Raw genomic sequence first — 15,707 nt, forward strand, 5'->3', positions numbered from 1 at the left:
TTACAGGTAGCAAGGTAGCCAAACTGAAGGATATGGAGAAGCCAGTAATCTCACCGCCCTCTAACTTCGAACACACAGTCCATGTTGGCTTTGATTCCCACACTGGAGAGTTCACAGTAGGTTTATACTGTTATAGAACCCGAAATAGGATGTAAAAGAAAGGATAATAAATGTAGTGTTGGTGTAAATAAAGTATTATATTTACAATTAATGTGGATATCAAACTGAAGAGATATTGCAAAAGACACAAATAATAATTATAAATTCAGTAACAGATACAATATATGCCACAACTTGATATAAAACTGCATCATCCTGCAGTTTCATCTCTCTATGTGCTGTATATTTGAAGCTAGAGGCAAAACTTTAAAATCTAGAAAGAAAGCAAGGAAAGCCAAAATGGACCTATATAAACAAACATTTATATTGTGGGATTTACACTTGTATTTTTTTTTCTTGACAAAATCATGCTACACATGGTTATATATAATTCAAATGTTGTTTGATTTTAGGGGATGCCGGAGTCATGGGCAAAACTGCTGTCAAATTCAAATATTTCAATCACAGAGCAGAAGAAAAATCCACAAGCTGTGTTAGATGTCCTCAATTATTACGAAACCTCAACAAAGACGGAGGAGTCACGTCACAAGTACATGACCAATGTCAAACCACCCAGTATGTAAAAGTTGTAATTATGAATCAGGGTTTTTTTCCAGAGGCTTTTTGGGGCTGCTAATGGGCCCCATTGCCAATTGAAATTATTTCCTATATAAGCCAAATTCCTAAAATTTGTAGTTTACTCCTGAAAAAATCTTTCCTGATTCACTAATTTTCTTCCCAAAATGAGACAAAAAGGCCACATCCAAAACCAGTGGCAAAAAGCCCAGTGAATTGACAATACCATAGATTGATTCACCTTGTAATAAGTATTTTTCACACAACTACACTCCAAAACTGAATGATTTCTCCCCTTCCACCAAAACTACAGACAGTCTTGTTCTGTCTCTGTGTTTTAAGATCTGGATTCTTTCTATCATGTCCACTATTAATGTTTATGATACATATGTATACCTTTTCCTGATTAAGATCTTTCCCCTGCTCAACCTTATATAACTTCAAAATATTCTGACTTCAAAAGATAATGATCCCTCCCTGCTCATCCTGATAAAAATTTCAATGATGTATCCCCTGCTCATCCAGTCAAATTACAAAAGATAATGACCTCTCCCCTACCCATACTGACTTCAGAAGATAATAATCTCTCCCTAGCTGATCCTGATTACAAAAGATAATAACCCCTCCCCTGCTCATACTGACTTCAGAAGATAATAATCTCTCCCTAGCTGATCCTGATCACAAAAGATAATGACTCCTCCCCTGCCAATACTTACTTCAGAAGATAATAATCTCTCCCTAGCTGATCCTGATCACAAAAGATAATAACCACTCCCCTGCCAATACTTACTTCAGAAGATAATGATCTCTCCCTAGCTGATCCTGATCACAAAAGATAATGACCCCTCCCCTGCCAATACTTACTTCAGAAGATAATTATCTCTCCCTAGCTGATCCTGATCACAAAAGATAATAACCCCTCCCCTGCTCATATTGACTACAGAAGATAATGATCTCTCCCTAGCTAGCTGATCCTGATCACAAAAGATAATAACCCCTCTCCTGCCCATACTGACTACAAAAGATAATGATCTCTCCCTAGCTGATCCTGATCACAAAAGATAATAACCCCTCCCCTGCTCATACTGACTACAGAAGATAATGATCTCTCCCTAGCTGATCCTGATCACAAAAGATAATAACCCCTCCCCTGCTCATACTGACTACAGAAGATAATGATCTCTCCCTAGCTGATCCTGAAAACAAAAAAATTATGACCCCTCCCCTGCTCATCACTTTCAAAAGAAGGTTTTTTACTCTTCTGCTCATCAATCATTCAAAATAGGATCTCCCTCCTTAGCTTACTCTCACTACTACAGATGACTCATTATGACCGGACATTATGTAAACAAAATTGTTACACAATGTACTTTTGTGTAGTGTAATGTGGTTACAGAAGTGTCATGATACATATGTAATATACACCAGATTCTGTCGAGTGTGGGATACATGTGTGGATAATAAACCACTGGTGCTGGAGTACCTGTTTACTGTTTATATATTCTCGCTATTAGCATGACAACTAGTGCTGTACTGTACACAAACAATCTCCTGATTGAACGATATAGTGTATCTAAAAGCTCCATTTGGTCTATTTTGTAAGGTCAAATTTGTCTATTTTTGAAGGTCAAATTTAATCTCAAAATATGCGTACATTCTATCTTGAAAATAAATTGTAATAGATGAAATTATGATCCATTTCCTAATTTTTTTTGAAAAATAAGATAATCTTTCTTAAGCATTTAAGCGGTGTTTTACTTTGAACCATTGAAAAAAACCAGTTAAAACTAAAACATTTGTGATGTATAGATAGCAATGTGTATTTTGTAAGTATGTTGCAATCAAAAACCTTTTTTTATTCAATTTTGATTGTTTTTTTTTTTACATTTATTTTTCTGTTGTTTTCAGGTGCAGACTCTATGCATAATGCCCTCTCAGAGAAACTCAACATAGTCGTGTCTCTGGTAAGAGATTTCTGTTACTCCTGGTGAGACTATGGAAATAACATTGATCTTTAACGTGTGATCTAATCGATGTATTGGATATTTTTATTTTCGAGTAAATAGTTTTATTGGCTTGTTGTCATTTGAATTTCAGACTTGTTTTTAAAAAGCACCTGTTGTGCACTCAAGCTTAATTCATGATTTAAATGAGATATTGCCTTCCAAATTGTTGCATGTATAATATATCAAATGTCTGCAGAAAAAAAGGCTTAGTATTCACATTTGTAATTGTTCGCTTATCACAACAATTTTACAGAAATATGCTTTGCCCTCATCAGTTCATTATTATTGAATATCAGAATTGTGAATATCAAACTGAATATTAAAAAGGAAAGTGTTGACTAAATGTATTCTAATCCATAATTTTCAGTTTCTGATTTCAAAAATTAAACTTAAAGATCCCTCTGCAAAAATTGTCATAGTGACTTTTTCAAGTTTAGGCGTTTATGGTTGAGGGCAAAGGTTCCTAGTAATATAATCCATACCCTGAGCTTTCTTTGTTTCAGCAGCCTCCTTCCAAACCTGAAAACTCCTCGCCTCCCACACCTGACGACGTGGACGAGGAGGATAACGAGGCTCCTCCACCACCGATCGCCACACGACCAGACAAAACCAAATCTATAGTGAGTGACCATTAACAAGTTATAAACATAGATACGTACTTTGTGTATGTTTTCAGATATAATTACTGTACTGTATAACATTATAAAAATGTGACAAGAAAATCTGTTCAAACAAGTCATTTTACAGTCAACATATGACCAAAATAAAAAAAAAATTGAGGAATTTTTTCAGGAAAACCTATGTCAAACAAAGAAACTATTATAAATGTTTTGTGTTTGGATGCTTCTTATTCTTCTTCACTAGTATGGTTCTTACTGTATATTTCAACATTATCCAGCATGGCCATTAATCTACTCTCATATAAAACCACAGGGACTTGGCACGGTCCGTGGATGAATATTATTACAACACATAACATTGTAAGGTCCATATGGGGTCCTGAATTTGTGCCAATTCCCTGTGTTTAATACTAACATCTGAATCGTAGTTTAGTGTAGACTGGAACATTATTTAGTTAATTGTTTTATTTACTTGCAGTACACAAAACCTATTGAAGTGGATGAAAAACCCAATGGTGCAATATCTACAAAGAATGAAAAGCCAAAGAAAAAGAAAATGTCGGACGAAGAGATATTAGAAAAATTACGAACAATAGTCACTATAGGAGACCCTAATAGGAAGTACACAAAGATGGAAAAAATAGGTCAAGGGTAAGTCTGTATACCTTAAAATAGGCCAAGGGTAAGTCTGTATACCTTAAAATAGGCCAATGGTAAGTCTGTATACTTCAAAATAGGCCAAGGGTAAGTCTGCTTACCTTTAAAATAGGCCAATGGTAAGTCTGTATACTTCAAAATAGGTCAAGGGTAAGTCTGTATACCTTAAAATAGGTCAAGGGTAAGTCTGTATACCTTAAAATAGGTCAAGGGTAAGTCTGTATACCTTAAAATAGGTCAAGGGTAAGTCAGTATAACTAGAAAAAGGTTAAGTTATGTTTACTAAATTAAATAAAATCATACTCCATAAATGTGTCAAGAGAATGTCTATAAACTTCCAAAACAGTTCAAGGTTCAATGTCTTTGGATCTATGTCAACATTATGCTACATAAGTGATTTTATAACCACAATATGTGAAATTAGGGACAGACAGGTTAATAATTTGTATAATGATAACATCAGATGCATTTAGTGGGAAAAACATGTTAATACATGTCCTGAACACTTTTTATGGAAAATTTCAAATATTAATAAAATAATGTAAAGAAATATCAGTTTGTAATTATTATGCACTTTGTATGTTTCCTTACAGAGCTTCAGGAACAGTGTATATAGCAGTGGAGGTGGCCACAGGTCGGGAAATTGCCATCAAAACCATGAATCTGTCACAACAACCCAAGAAAGAACTAATTATCAATGAAATTCTAGTCATGAGGGAAAATCAGAACCCGAATATTGTAAATTATCTGGACAGCTACCTAGTAGGGGAGGAGCTATGGGTAAGTTGTAGTTATATGAGATGATCTATGGTTAAGTTGTAGCTATATGGGAGGAGCTATGGGTAAGTTGTAACTATAAGGGAGGAGCTATGGGTAAGTTGTAGCTATATGGGAGGAGCTAAGGGTAAGTTGTAGCTATATGGGAGGAGCTATGAGTAAGTTGTAGCTATATGGGAGGAGCTATGGGTAAGTTGTAGCTATATGGGAGGAGCTAAGGGTAAGTTGTAGCTATATGGGATGAGCTATGGGTAAGTTGTAGCTATATGGGAGGAGCTATGGGTAAGTTTTAACTATATGAGATGATCTATGGTTAAGTTGTAGCTATATTGGAGGAGCTAAGGGTAAGTTGTAGCTATATTGGAGGAGCTATGGGTAAGTTGTAGCTATATTGTAGGAGCTATGGGTAAGTTGTAGCTATATGGGGAGGAACTATGAGTAAGTTGTAGCTATATGGGAGGAGCTATGGGTAAGTTGTAGCTATATGGGGAGGAACTATGAGTAAGTTGTAGCTATATGGGAGGAGCTATGAGTAAGTTGTAGCTATATGGGGAGGAGCTATGGGTAAGTTGTAGCTATATTGGAGGAGCTATGGGTAAGTTGTAGCTATATTGGAGGAGCTATGAGTAAGTTGTAGCTATATGGGGAGGAACTATGGGTAAGTTGTAACTATAAGGGAGGAGCTATGGGTAAGTTGTAGCTATATGCGAGGAGCTATGGGTAAGTTGTAGCTATATTGGAGGAGCTATGGGTAAGTTGTAGCTATATTGGAGGAGCTATGGGTAAGTTGTAGCTATATTGGAGGAGCTATGGGTTAGTTGTAGCTATATGGAAGGAGCTATGGGTAAGTTGTAGCTATATTGGAGGAGCTATGGGTAAGTTGTAACTATATGCGAGGAGCTATGGGTAAGTTGTAACTATATGCGAGGAGCTATGGGTAAGTTGTAGCTATGTGCGAGAAGCTATGGGTAAGTTGTAGCTATATGGGAGGAGCTATGGGTAAGTTGTAACTATATGGGAGGAGCTATGGGTAAGTTGTAACTATATGGGAGGAGCTCTGGGTTAGCTATATATAACTGTTCAGTGTTTAGACATTTATATAGGTAGGAACTATGTATAGGTTATAACTGTATGTAGAACTAGTTTAACATTTACTGAATAATCAGATACAAGATTTAAGGTTTGATATGTGTCCATTCTGTAATATATGGATGCTTGTTTTTGTGCATTTTATTTCGGAATTATGACATTGGATAATTAATGTTAGTGATGGGTCAATTTCATTAGAAAATTTATATACATAAAAAAATTGAAACCTATTTATCAATGCCAAAATTCAAATTTAAATTGATAACTTGAGTTTAGAAATGATTGAACATGACCTATTTTCTCGGAAAAAGTCAAACAAACATGATCCTTTATATCAATTTAGGTTTATTGTGGGGAGATTTTCAAATAACAAGCCAGACAGGCTATATAAAAGTCAGTTTCTGAGCTGTATCCTATGCTTTCAAGTACATATGTACTTGTGATATATTTTGTTTAAAATCAAGTTGCGTAATAAAAACATACAGCTGAATTTCTGTTAAGTTAATATATGAAAAAAAAATTATAATTGATCGATTATGAGTATCTGATAATTGATTATTAAAATGGAATTCATTCTCATAGTACAACATTACAATACAAATTTGTTGGTAATTTGCTTTGAAAGGTTGTAATGGAGTATTTAGCTGGTGGGTCACTGACTGATGTTGTCACGGAAACCTGTATGGACGAGGGACAGATCGCTGCTGTTGCAAGAGAGGTAAGATTCATCACTGTCCAATACATATGTTGTACAACAAATTTCCTTTATCTTAAGACATCCATGGGAAACTAGAAAAAGGTTTGGAAATCAAGAAAACATTGTATTATGAATGTAGCTAAGGGAAAAAATGGTCAGAAAAGACGATTCAAAAGTTAATACAAACATCATCAGGGCAACCAGTTGACCCTTGACTTTTAGCAATTTCAGAAGTCAAATCACTATTTCTGAGAATCTGAAGGGTCAAAACATTTGTTCAATAGACAAATCCTGTCAAACCCAAGAGTCAGATCTCAATTTGGGGAGTCAAAAACATACCCTCAAGGGTCTACTGGATGCCCTGATCATTTCAAAAAAAGATTCATCCAGTCATTAATTGCATATTAGTTTTGAAAAAAGAACATGAAGAATTAATTTCCTTGAATGTATTGATTATGCTTGTAAGAAATAAAGTGTTACTTTCATCAAAGGTCAACATTTCAACTGATGTTAATTTTAAAAATGTCTGTGGTTTTCAACAGTCAACTTGTCAATCAACATTTGGTTCATGAGCAAGTTTCTTCAAAAGCCTACATGTAGTTCAACCAAAATGAGAACTTGGAAATTGATTATATGCATGAATGTTCTTTTGGGGTAGAATGTGATGCAATTTGTGAAAAAAATATTTTTGACAGGTTATATCATCTTATTTGAGCTAATTTTCAGATTTGAATTTCTTTTCTATCTAAGTTTTTTAGGCTGAAACTATTTGAATGTGTTTGGACTAATACTAACCAGGATATACGGGGTAATAATGTAGGCATCATGATTAAAAAGGACCAAAAGGCCCGTTAAACCTAGGTTGAATTCTCTGTAATTTTGAAGTTATCTGCTGTATACGTGTATCATTGTTTTTTCATGCAGTGTCTACAAGCCTTGGAGTTCCTGCACGAGAACCATGTGATCCACAGAGATATCAAAAGTGATAATATTCTTCTAGGCATGGACGGAAGTGTAAAATTAAGTGAGTTATCTCCCCTCTATCAATATAATTACCATGCTTTGATAATTCATTGGAGGACAGCCATCTGCAGAATTGGGGAATTGAGTGGGTGTTCCCTTTATAGAGGACATTCAAGAAATATGATAATCTGCTTCCCTAATTTAACCACTCTTACCCTTTCGTGTATTTCCAGGCAGGTCTTCCCTTTTGTGCGTTGTTTTCTTCTGCTGGTGTCCCTACATTCAAAAAACTGTTCTAAAATGACCCCTGATGGTTACAAGGATGTTTATTACAAAGCCCACATCAAACAAACAAAAATACTACTTTGTTCTTAAAAGTCTGTTATCATTCACGGCATGATGTCTTAAGTGGTGTTGTGCTAGATTGTTACCAAATTGATTTTAATGCAGATAGACTGGTTATGACAGATACTATATACGTCTTCTCTTAGTAGAGTTACTCCCCTTTATACTTTTTTATGCAGGGCTTTTTCGGGTAGCTTTTTGGGGCCACTAATGGGCCCCATTCCCAATTGAAATTATTTCATATTTCAGCCAAATTCCCAAAATTTGCAATTTACTCCTGAAAAAATCTTTCTCAATTCACCAATTTTCTTCCCAAAATGAGACAAAAAGGCCTTTTCCTAAACCAGTGAGAAAAAAAAACCTGTAATGTTTTGCTTTTTACTCCACTTTTGACCAGTTGCTGGTTGTTAAAATGCCTTCATTTTATGTTCATTTTAAATACAAATTTAAATTAAAAAGTGTAAACAGCTTGAAATTGAGAATTGTTCAATAAATTTACATCTTTATTGTGTATACATTATAATGCAATGTGCTTTTTACATCCACAGCTGATTTTGGGTTCTGTGCACAGTTGTCAGCAGAACAAAGCAACAGGATAACAATGGTGGGCACACCGTACTGGATGGCTCCAGAAGTCGTCACTAGGTAATTTATAATAAATCTAGCATGTGTCGTGCATGAGAACACTGACAATGTATTGTTAAAATGGCAAAGTTGTGTGCTTTATAATGATTATTAAATGGGCATTCCTTCGTTTGGACAGCAGAAACATGCAAAATTTCTATTGATAAAATCTGTGTCTGAACTAGATTATATAAGTGTTTGTGCCTACTAGTAATGAAATTAATGCAGAAATGTACAGAAAGAGGATGAATTGTACACAAATACTGTATGTCTTTGCGGTAATTAGTGATACTTCGCGGTGAATTAAGAATTTTTAAGAACTTTGGTTTACCTTGCGAGTAAAACTGCAGTATCAATGTAAAGATTATAACCTTTACTACTTGGGAAAATACATATTTTTCATTAAGTTTCATTTTGACGACCAAAACTTTATTCAATTGAAGGAAGCCCATTTAATACTGTAGCAAACATCGTGTAAGTATTTTCATCAAGATGAAGATGTTTGTTTTCTTATGTATCTTAATGTTACAAGATATAGAAAATGTAATTTGATAATATTTTAAAGAAAACAACCTTTGATCAAGCATATAATTATGGTGTTACCAAAGGAAAATTTAATTGTCATCATGGTATTAATTGTTTCTAGATTATGGTATGTACACATTGGTCATATTTATCTGTCTTTTTCCAACAGAAAACAGTACGGTCCAAAGGTTGATATATGGAGTTTGGGGATCATGGCGATAGAAATGATAGAAGGGGAGCCGCCTTACCTGAACGAGAATCCTCTAAGGGTCGGTATACCTACATTATCCCTATGTTGATTCAGGGTCGGTATACCTACATTATCTCTATGTTGATTCAGGGTCGGTAAACCTACATTATCCCTATCTTGATTCAGGGTCAGTATACCTACATTATCCCTATGTTGATTCAGGGTCAGTATACCTACATTATCCCTATGTTAATTCAGGGTCGGTAAACGTACATTATCCCTATGTTGATTCAGGGTCGGTATACCTACATTATCCCTATGTTGATTCAGGGTCAGTATACCTACATTATCCCTATGTTAATTCAGGGTCGGTATACCTACATTATCCCTATGTTGATTCAGGGTCAGTATACCTACATTATCCCTATGTTGATTCAGGGTCGGTATACCTACATTATCTCTATGTTGATTCAGGGTCAGTATACCTACATTATCCCTACGTTGATTCAGGGTCGGTATACCTACATTATCTCTATGTTGATTCAGGGTCGGTATACCTACATTATACCTACGTTGATTCAGGGTCAGTATACCTACATTATCCCTATGTTAATTCAGGGTCGGTATACCTACATTATACCTATGTTGATTCAGGGTCGGTATACCTACATTATCCCTATGTTGATTCAGGGTCGGTATACCTACATTATCTCTATGTTGATTCAGGGTCAGTATACCTACATTATCTCTATGTTGATTCAGGGTCGGTATACCTACATTATCCCTATGTTGATTCAGGGTCGGTATACCTACATTATCTCTATGTTGATTCAGGGTCAGTATACCTACATTATCCCTATGTTGATTCAGGGTCGGTATACCTACATTATCTATGTTGATTCGGGGTCGGTATACCTACATTATCCCTATGTTGATTCAGGGTCAGTATACCTACATTATCCCTATGTTGATTCAGGGTCAGTATACCTACATTACCCCTATGTTGATTCAGGGTCAGTATACCTACATTATCCCTACGTCGATTCAGGGTCGGTATACCTACATTATCCCTATGCTGATTCAGGGTCGGTATACCTACATTATCCCTACGTTGATTCAGGGTCAGTATACCTACATTATCCCTATGTTGATTCAGGGTCGGTATACCTACATTATCCTTACGTTGATTCAGGGTCAGTATACCTACATTATCTCTATGTTGATTCAGGGTCGGTATACCTACATTATCCTTACGTTGATTCAGGGTCAGTATACCGACATTATCCCTACGTTGATTCAGGGTCAGTATACCTACATTATCTCTATGTTGATTAAGGGTCGGTATACCTACATTATCCTTACGTTGATTCAGGGTCAGTATACCGACATTATCCCTACGTTGATTCAGGGTCAGTATACTTACATTATCTCTATGTTGATTAAGGGTCGGTATACCTACATTATCCTTACGTTGATTCAGGGTCGGTATACCTACATTATCTCTATGTTGATTCAGGGTCAGTATACCTACATTATCTCTATGTTGATTAAGGGGTCGGTATACCTACATTATCCTTACGTTGATTCAGGGTCGGTATACCTACATTATCTCTATGTTGATTCAGGGTCGGTATACTTACATTATCTCTATGTTGATTCAGGGTCGTTATACCTACATTACCCCTATGTTGATTCAGGGTCAGTATACCTACATTATCTCTACGTTGATTCAGGGTCAGTATACCTACATTATCCCTATGTTGATTCATGGTCGGTATACCTACATTACCCCTATGTTGATTCTAGGTCAGTATACCTACATTATCCCTACGTCGATTCAGGGTCGGTATACCTACATTATCCCTACGTCGATTCAGGGTCGGTATACCTACATTACCCCTATGTTGATTCAGGGTCAGTATACCTACATTACCCCTATGTTGATTCAGGGTCAGTATACCTACATTATCTCTACGTTGATTCAGGGTCAGTATACCTACATTATCCCTATGTTGATTCATGGTCGGTATACCTACATTACCCCTATGTTGATTCAGGGTCGGTATACCTACATTATCCCTATGTTGATTCTAGGTCAGTATACCTACATTATCCCTACGTTGATTCAGGGTCAGTATACCTACATTATCTCTATGTTGATTCAGGGTCGGTATACCTACATTATCCCTATGTTGATTCTAGGTCAGTATACCTACATTATCCTTACGTTGATTCTAGGTCAGTATACCTACATTATCCTTACGTTGATTCAGGGTCAGTATACCTACATTATCCCTATGTTGATTCAGGGTCAGTATACCTACATTATCCCTATGTCGATTCAGGGTCGGTATACCTACATTATCCCTACGTCGATTCAGGGTCGGTATACCTACATTATCCCTACGTCGATTCAGGGTCGGTATACCTACATTATCCCTACGTCGATTCAGGGTCGGTATACCAACATTATCCCTATGCTGATTCAGGGTCGGTATACCTACATTATCCCTATGTTGATTCAGGGTCAGTATACCTACATTATCCCTACGTCGATTCAGGGTCGGTATACCAACATTATCCCTATGCTGATTCAGGGTCGGTATACCTACATCATCCCTATGTTGATTCAGGGTCAGTATACCTACATTATCTCTACATTGATTCAGGGTCAGTATACCAACATTACCCCTATGTTGATTCAGGGTCGGTATACCTACATTATCCCTATGTCGATTCAGGGTCGGTATACCTACATTATCCCTACGTCGATTCAGGGTCGGTATACCTACATTATCCCTACGTCGATTCAGGGTCGGTATACCTACATTATCCCTATGTTGATTCAGGGTCAGTATACCTACATTATCCCTATGTTGATTCAGGGTCAGTATACCTACATTACCCCTATGTTGATTCAGGGTCAGTATACCTACATTATCCCTACGTCGATTCAGGGTCGGTATACCTACATTATCCCTATGCTGATTCAGGGTCGGTATACCTACATTATCCCTACGTTGATTCAGGGTCAGTATACCTACATTATCCCTATGTTGATTCAGGGTCGGTATACCTACATTATCCTTACGTTGATTCAGGGTCAGTATACCTACATTATCTCTATGTTGATTCAGGGTCGGTATACCTACATTATCCTTACGTTGATTCAGGGTCAGTATACCGACATTATCCCTACGTTGATTCAGGGTCAGTATACCTACATTATCTCTATGTTGATTAAGGGTCGGTATACCTACATTATCCTTACGTTGATTCAGGGTCAGTATACCGACATTATCCCTACGTTGATTCAGGGTCAGTATACTTACATTATCTCTATGTTGATTAAGGGTCGGTATACCTACATTATCCTTACGTTGATTCAGGGTCGGTATACCTACATTATCTCTATGTTGATTCAGGGTCAGTATACCTACATTATCTCTATGTTGATTAAGGGGTCGGTATACCTACATTATCCTTACGTTGATTCAGGGTCGGTATACCTACATTATCTCTATGTTGATTCAGGGTCGGTATACTTACATTATCTCTATGTTGATTCAGGGTCGTTATACCTACATTACCCCTATGTTGATTCAGGGTCAGTATACCTACATTATCTCTACGTTGATTCAGGGTCAGTATACCTACATTATCCCTATGTTGATTCATGGTCGGTATACCTACATTACCCCTATGTTGATTCTAGGTCAGTATACCTACATTATCCCTACGTCGATTCAGGGTCGGTATACCTACATTATCCCTACGTCGATTCAGGGTCGGTATACCTACATTACCCCTATGTTGATTCAGGGTCAGTATACCTACATTACCCCTATGTTGATTCAGGGTCAGTATACCTACATTATCTCTACGTTGATTCAGGGTCAGTATACCTACATTATCCCTATGTTGATTCATGGTCGGTATACCTACATTACCCCTATGTTGATTCAGGGTCGGTATACCTACATTATCCCTATGTTGATTCTAGGTCAGTATACCTACATTATCCCTACGTTGATTCAGGGTCAGTATACCTACATTATCTCTATGTTGATTCAGGGTCGGTATACCTACATTATCCCTATGTTGATTCTAGGTCAGTATACCTACATTATCCTTACGTTGATTCTAGGTCAGTATACCTACATTATCCTTACGTTGATTCAGGGTCAGTATACCTACATTATCCCTATGTTGATTCAGGGTCAGTATACCTACATTATCCCTATGTCGATTCAGGGTCGGTATACCTACATTATCCCTACGTCGATTCAGGGTCGGTATACCTACATTATCCCTACGTCGATTCAGGGTCGGTATACCTACATTATCCCTACGTCGATTCAGGGTCGGTATACCAACATTATCCCTATGCTGATTCAGGGTCGGTATACCTACATTATCCCTATGTTGATTCAGGGTCAGTATACCTACATTATCCCTACGTCGATTCAGGGTCGGTATACCAACATTATCCCTATGCTGATTCAGGGTCAGTATACCTACATTATCCCTATGTTGATTCAGGGTCAGTATACCTACATTATCTCTACATTGATTCAGGGTCAGTATACCAACATTACCCCTATGTTGATTCAGGGTCGGTATACCTACATTATCCCTATGTCGATTCAGGGTCGGTATACCTACATTATCCCTACGTCGATTCAGGGTCGGTATACCTACATTATCCCTACGTCGATTCAGGGTCGGTATACCTACATTATCCCTATGCTGATTCAGGGTCGGTATACCTACATTATCCCTATGTTGATTCAGGGTCGGTATACCTACATTATCCCTATGTTGATTCAGGGTCAATATACATGGGGATGCTGTTGTAATCCCTAGTTTAGTATAATGATTATTAATTATACTCTGCTGACGTGTTATTATTTCTATCTCAGATGTTCAACTTTACTGCTATTAAGTCTCCATTTGCATTTCATTCCTTTTAAGCTTAGCCATAAGACCATCAGACTCATGCAACCACAGGTGTGAGTTGTGTGGTCCCAATCGCTCTAGTAGTTTGTTTCCTAGAAAGCTGAGACCATGTGCTATACTGGTCTCCTGTATAATGTTCAATGAGGTAGCCACCAGCTACTTCAAGGAAATCTCACCTCATGATGACACTTCCTTGTCACAGAGCCATAAACCGAAGAAATAAAAGAATACATATAAATAAATGTTTAATTCATTTTCCTGACTTGTAGCGACTGATTACACAAATTGACTGAAGTATAATTATTATGTTCATGGCCCAGAACACTGTAGCATGTGATCCCCTATATTACAGGCCCTCTATCTGATTGCCACTAATGGCAAGCCTGACATCAAGGAGAAGAACAAACTGTCACCTGTCTTCCAAGACTTCCTGGACAAGTGTCTGGAGGTTGATGTGGACAAGAGATGCTCAGCCTCCGAGCTGCTCAAGGTAAACAGTTGTAACAGGACTTGTAAGACTAAGGGCATGTTCCTTTATGCAGACAAATTGATCAATGGTAACATTTCATACATATCCATAGCAACCATAAAAAAAATGAAAGGTTTAAACACAAAGAATGTTTCATGTTATACAGTAAGAGCTTATTGTAAAAGTCCTAGTTGAATAAAGTTAATTTATTTTCCTGTTATACGAATCATCCTAGATAAAGATAGTTGTCTACCTGAATGTGCCTGATGTTGTACCATCTAAGTCCAATTCAGTTCATTGACTATTGACTCTACATTGTATAAATTCTCTTGTATTTGACAGCATCCGTTCCTGCGTCTTGCGAAACCACTGGCTAACCTGCAGCCATTGATTTTGGCCGCCAAGGAAGCTCAGAAAGGACATTAGGTCAATGTAAGTTAAAATTGTCTACCTAAAGCTGTGGGTTTAATACATTGGATCAATGTAAGTTAAAATTGTCTACCTACGGCTGTGGGTTTAATACATTAAGTCAATATAAGTTAAAATTGTCTACCTACGGCTGTGGGTTTAATACATTAAGTCAAAGTAAGTTAAAATTGTCTACCTACATGCTGTGGGTTTAATACTTTGGACCAGTAGCTCCCAAAAGGGGACGGATAAAAAATTTTCCATGATTTTTTTAAGCATGAAACTGCCTATGGAAAGTTATTATGCAATAAGAATTATTACATAGGACCATAACTTTCCAAAGAAGTCTAACACTCATACTTGAATTTTAAATTTCATTTTCTGTTATATTCAACCTGTTATGGTGTTATTGCATTCCAAAGTCAGACTGCAACTGTCAATAAGATCTGTTCTTATGACATCACGACTAGAGGTGACTGTCTAGGAACAAAAATATAGTTTTTGGAAATAAACACAAAATCATCAGTTTTAAATTTCAACCTTTTAATCAATATACCTCCATGAGGTTATTCACCTTTTATGAAACAGAATTACATTAAATGTTGCAAGTTTAATTGATCAAATTTTTTTTTTTATGTTCAAGTAACACAAATTGTCATGACGTCTAAAATACCCTTAATAGATAAACGTCACACAAAATGAT

The 15,707-nt window shown here is 36.7% G+C and overlaps 2 protein-coding genes across 6 annotated transcripts in view; one reads left to right on the forward strand and one right to left on the reverse strand.

The window, feature by feature from the left end:
• The window catches only part of LOC117342043 (arylsulfatase B-like), a 221,545-nt gene that overhangs the window by 67,784 nt on the left and 138,054 nt on the right, over positions 1-15,707 (reverse strand). The gene's annotated exons all lie outside the window — the stretch shown is intronic.
• LOC117342044 (serine/threonine-protein kinase PAK 1-like) overlaps positions 1-15,707 on the forward strand; it is a 33,034-nt gene that overhangs the window by 9,938 nt on the left and 7,389 nt on the right. For 3 of the 5 annotated variants that reach the window (XR_004535739.1, XM_033904011.1, XM_033904010.1), the window contains 12 exons: positions 7-116; positions 513-675; positions 2,584-2,639; positions 3,185-3,301; positions 3,780-3,952; positions 4,552-4,738; positions 6,450-6,542; positions 7,446-7,545; positions 8,378-8,474; positions 9,148-9,247; positions 14,480-14,617; positions 14,939-15,028. Coding sequence is in view for 4 of the 5 variants with exons in the window: in XM_033904011.1 (XP_033759902.1) it covers positions 7-116; positions 513-675; positions 2,584-2,639; positions 3,185-3,301; positions 3,780-3,952; positions 4,552-4,738; positions 6,450-6,542; positions 7,446-7,545; positions 8,378-8,474; positions 9,148-9,247; positions 14,480-14,617; positions 14,939-15,022 (1,418 nt within the window). In the remaining variant the exon portion in view is untranslated. The remainder of the gene's footprint in view (positions 1-6; positions 117-512; positions 676-2,583; positions 2,640-3,184; positions 3,302-3,779; positions 3,953-4,551; positions 4,739-6,449; positions 6,543-7,445; positions 7,546-8,377; positions 8,475-9,147; positions 9,248-14,479; positions 14,618-14,938; positions 15,029-15,707) is intronic. The other 2 variants (XM_033904013.1, XM_033904012.1) reach the window with 1 other exon arrangement.

This window comes from Pecten maximus, chromosome 14, assembly GCF_902652985.1.
Source record: "Pecten maximus chromosome 14, xPecMax1.1, whole genome shotgun sequence".
NCBI classification, from domain to species: domain Eukaryota; kingdom Metazoa; phylum Mollusca; class Bivalvia; order Pectinida; family Pectinidae; genus Pecten; species Pecten maximus.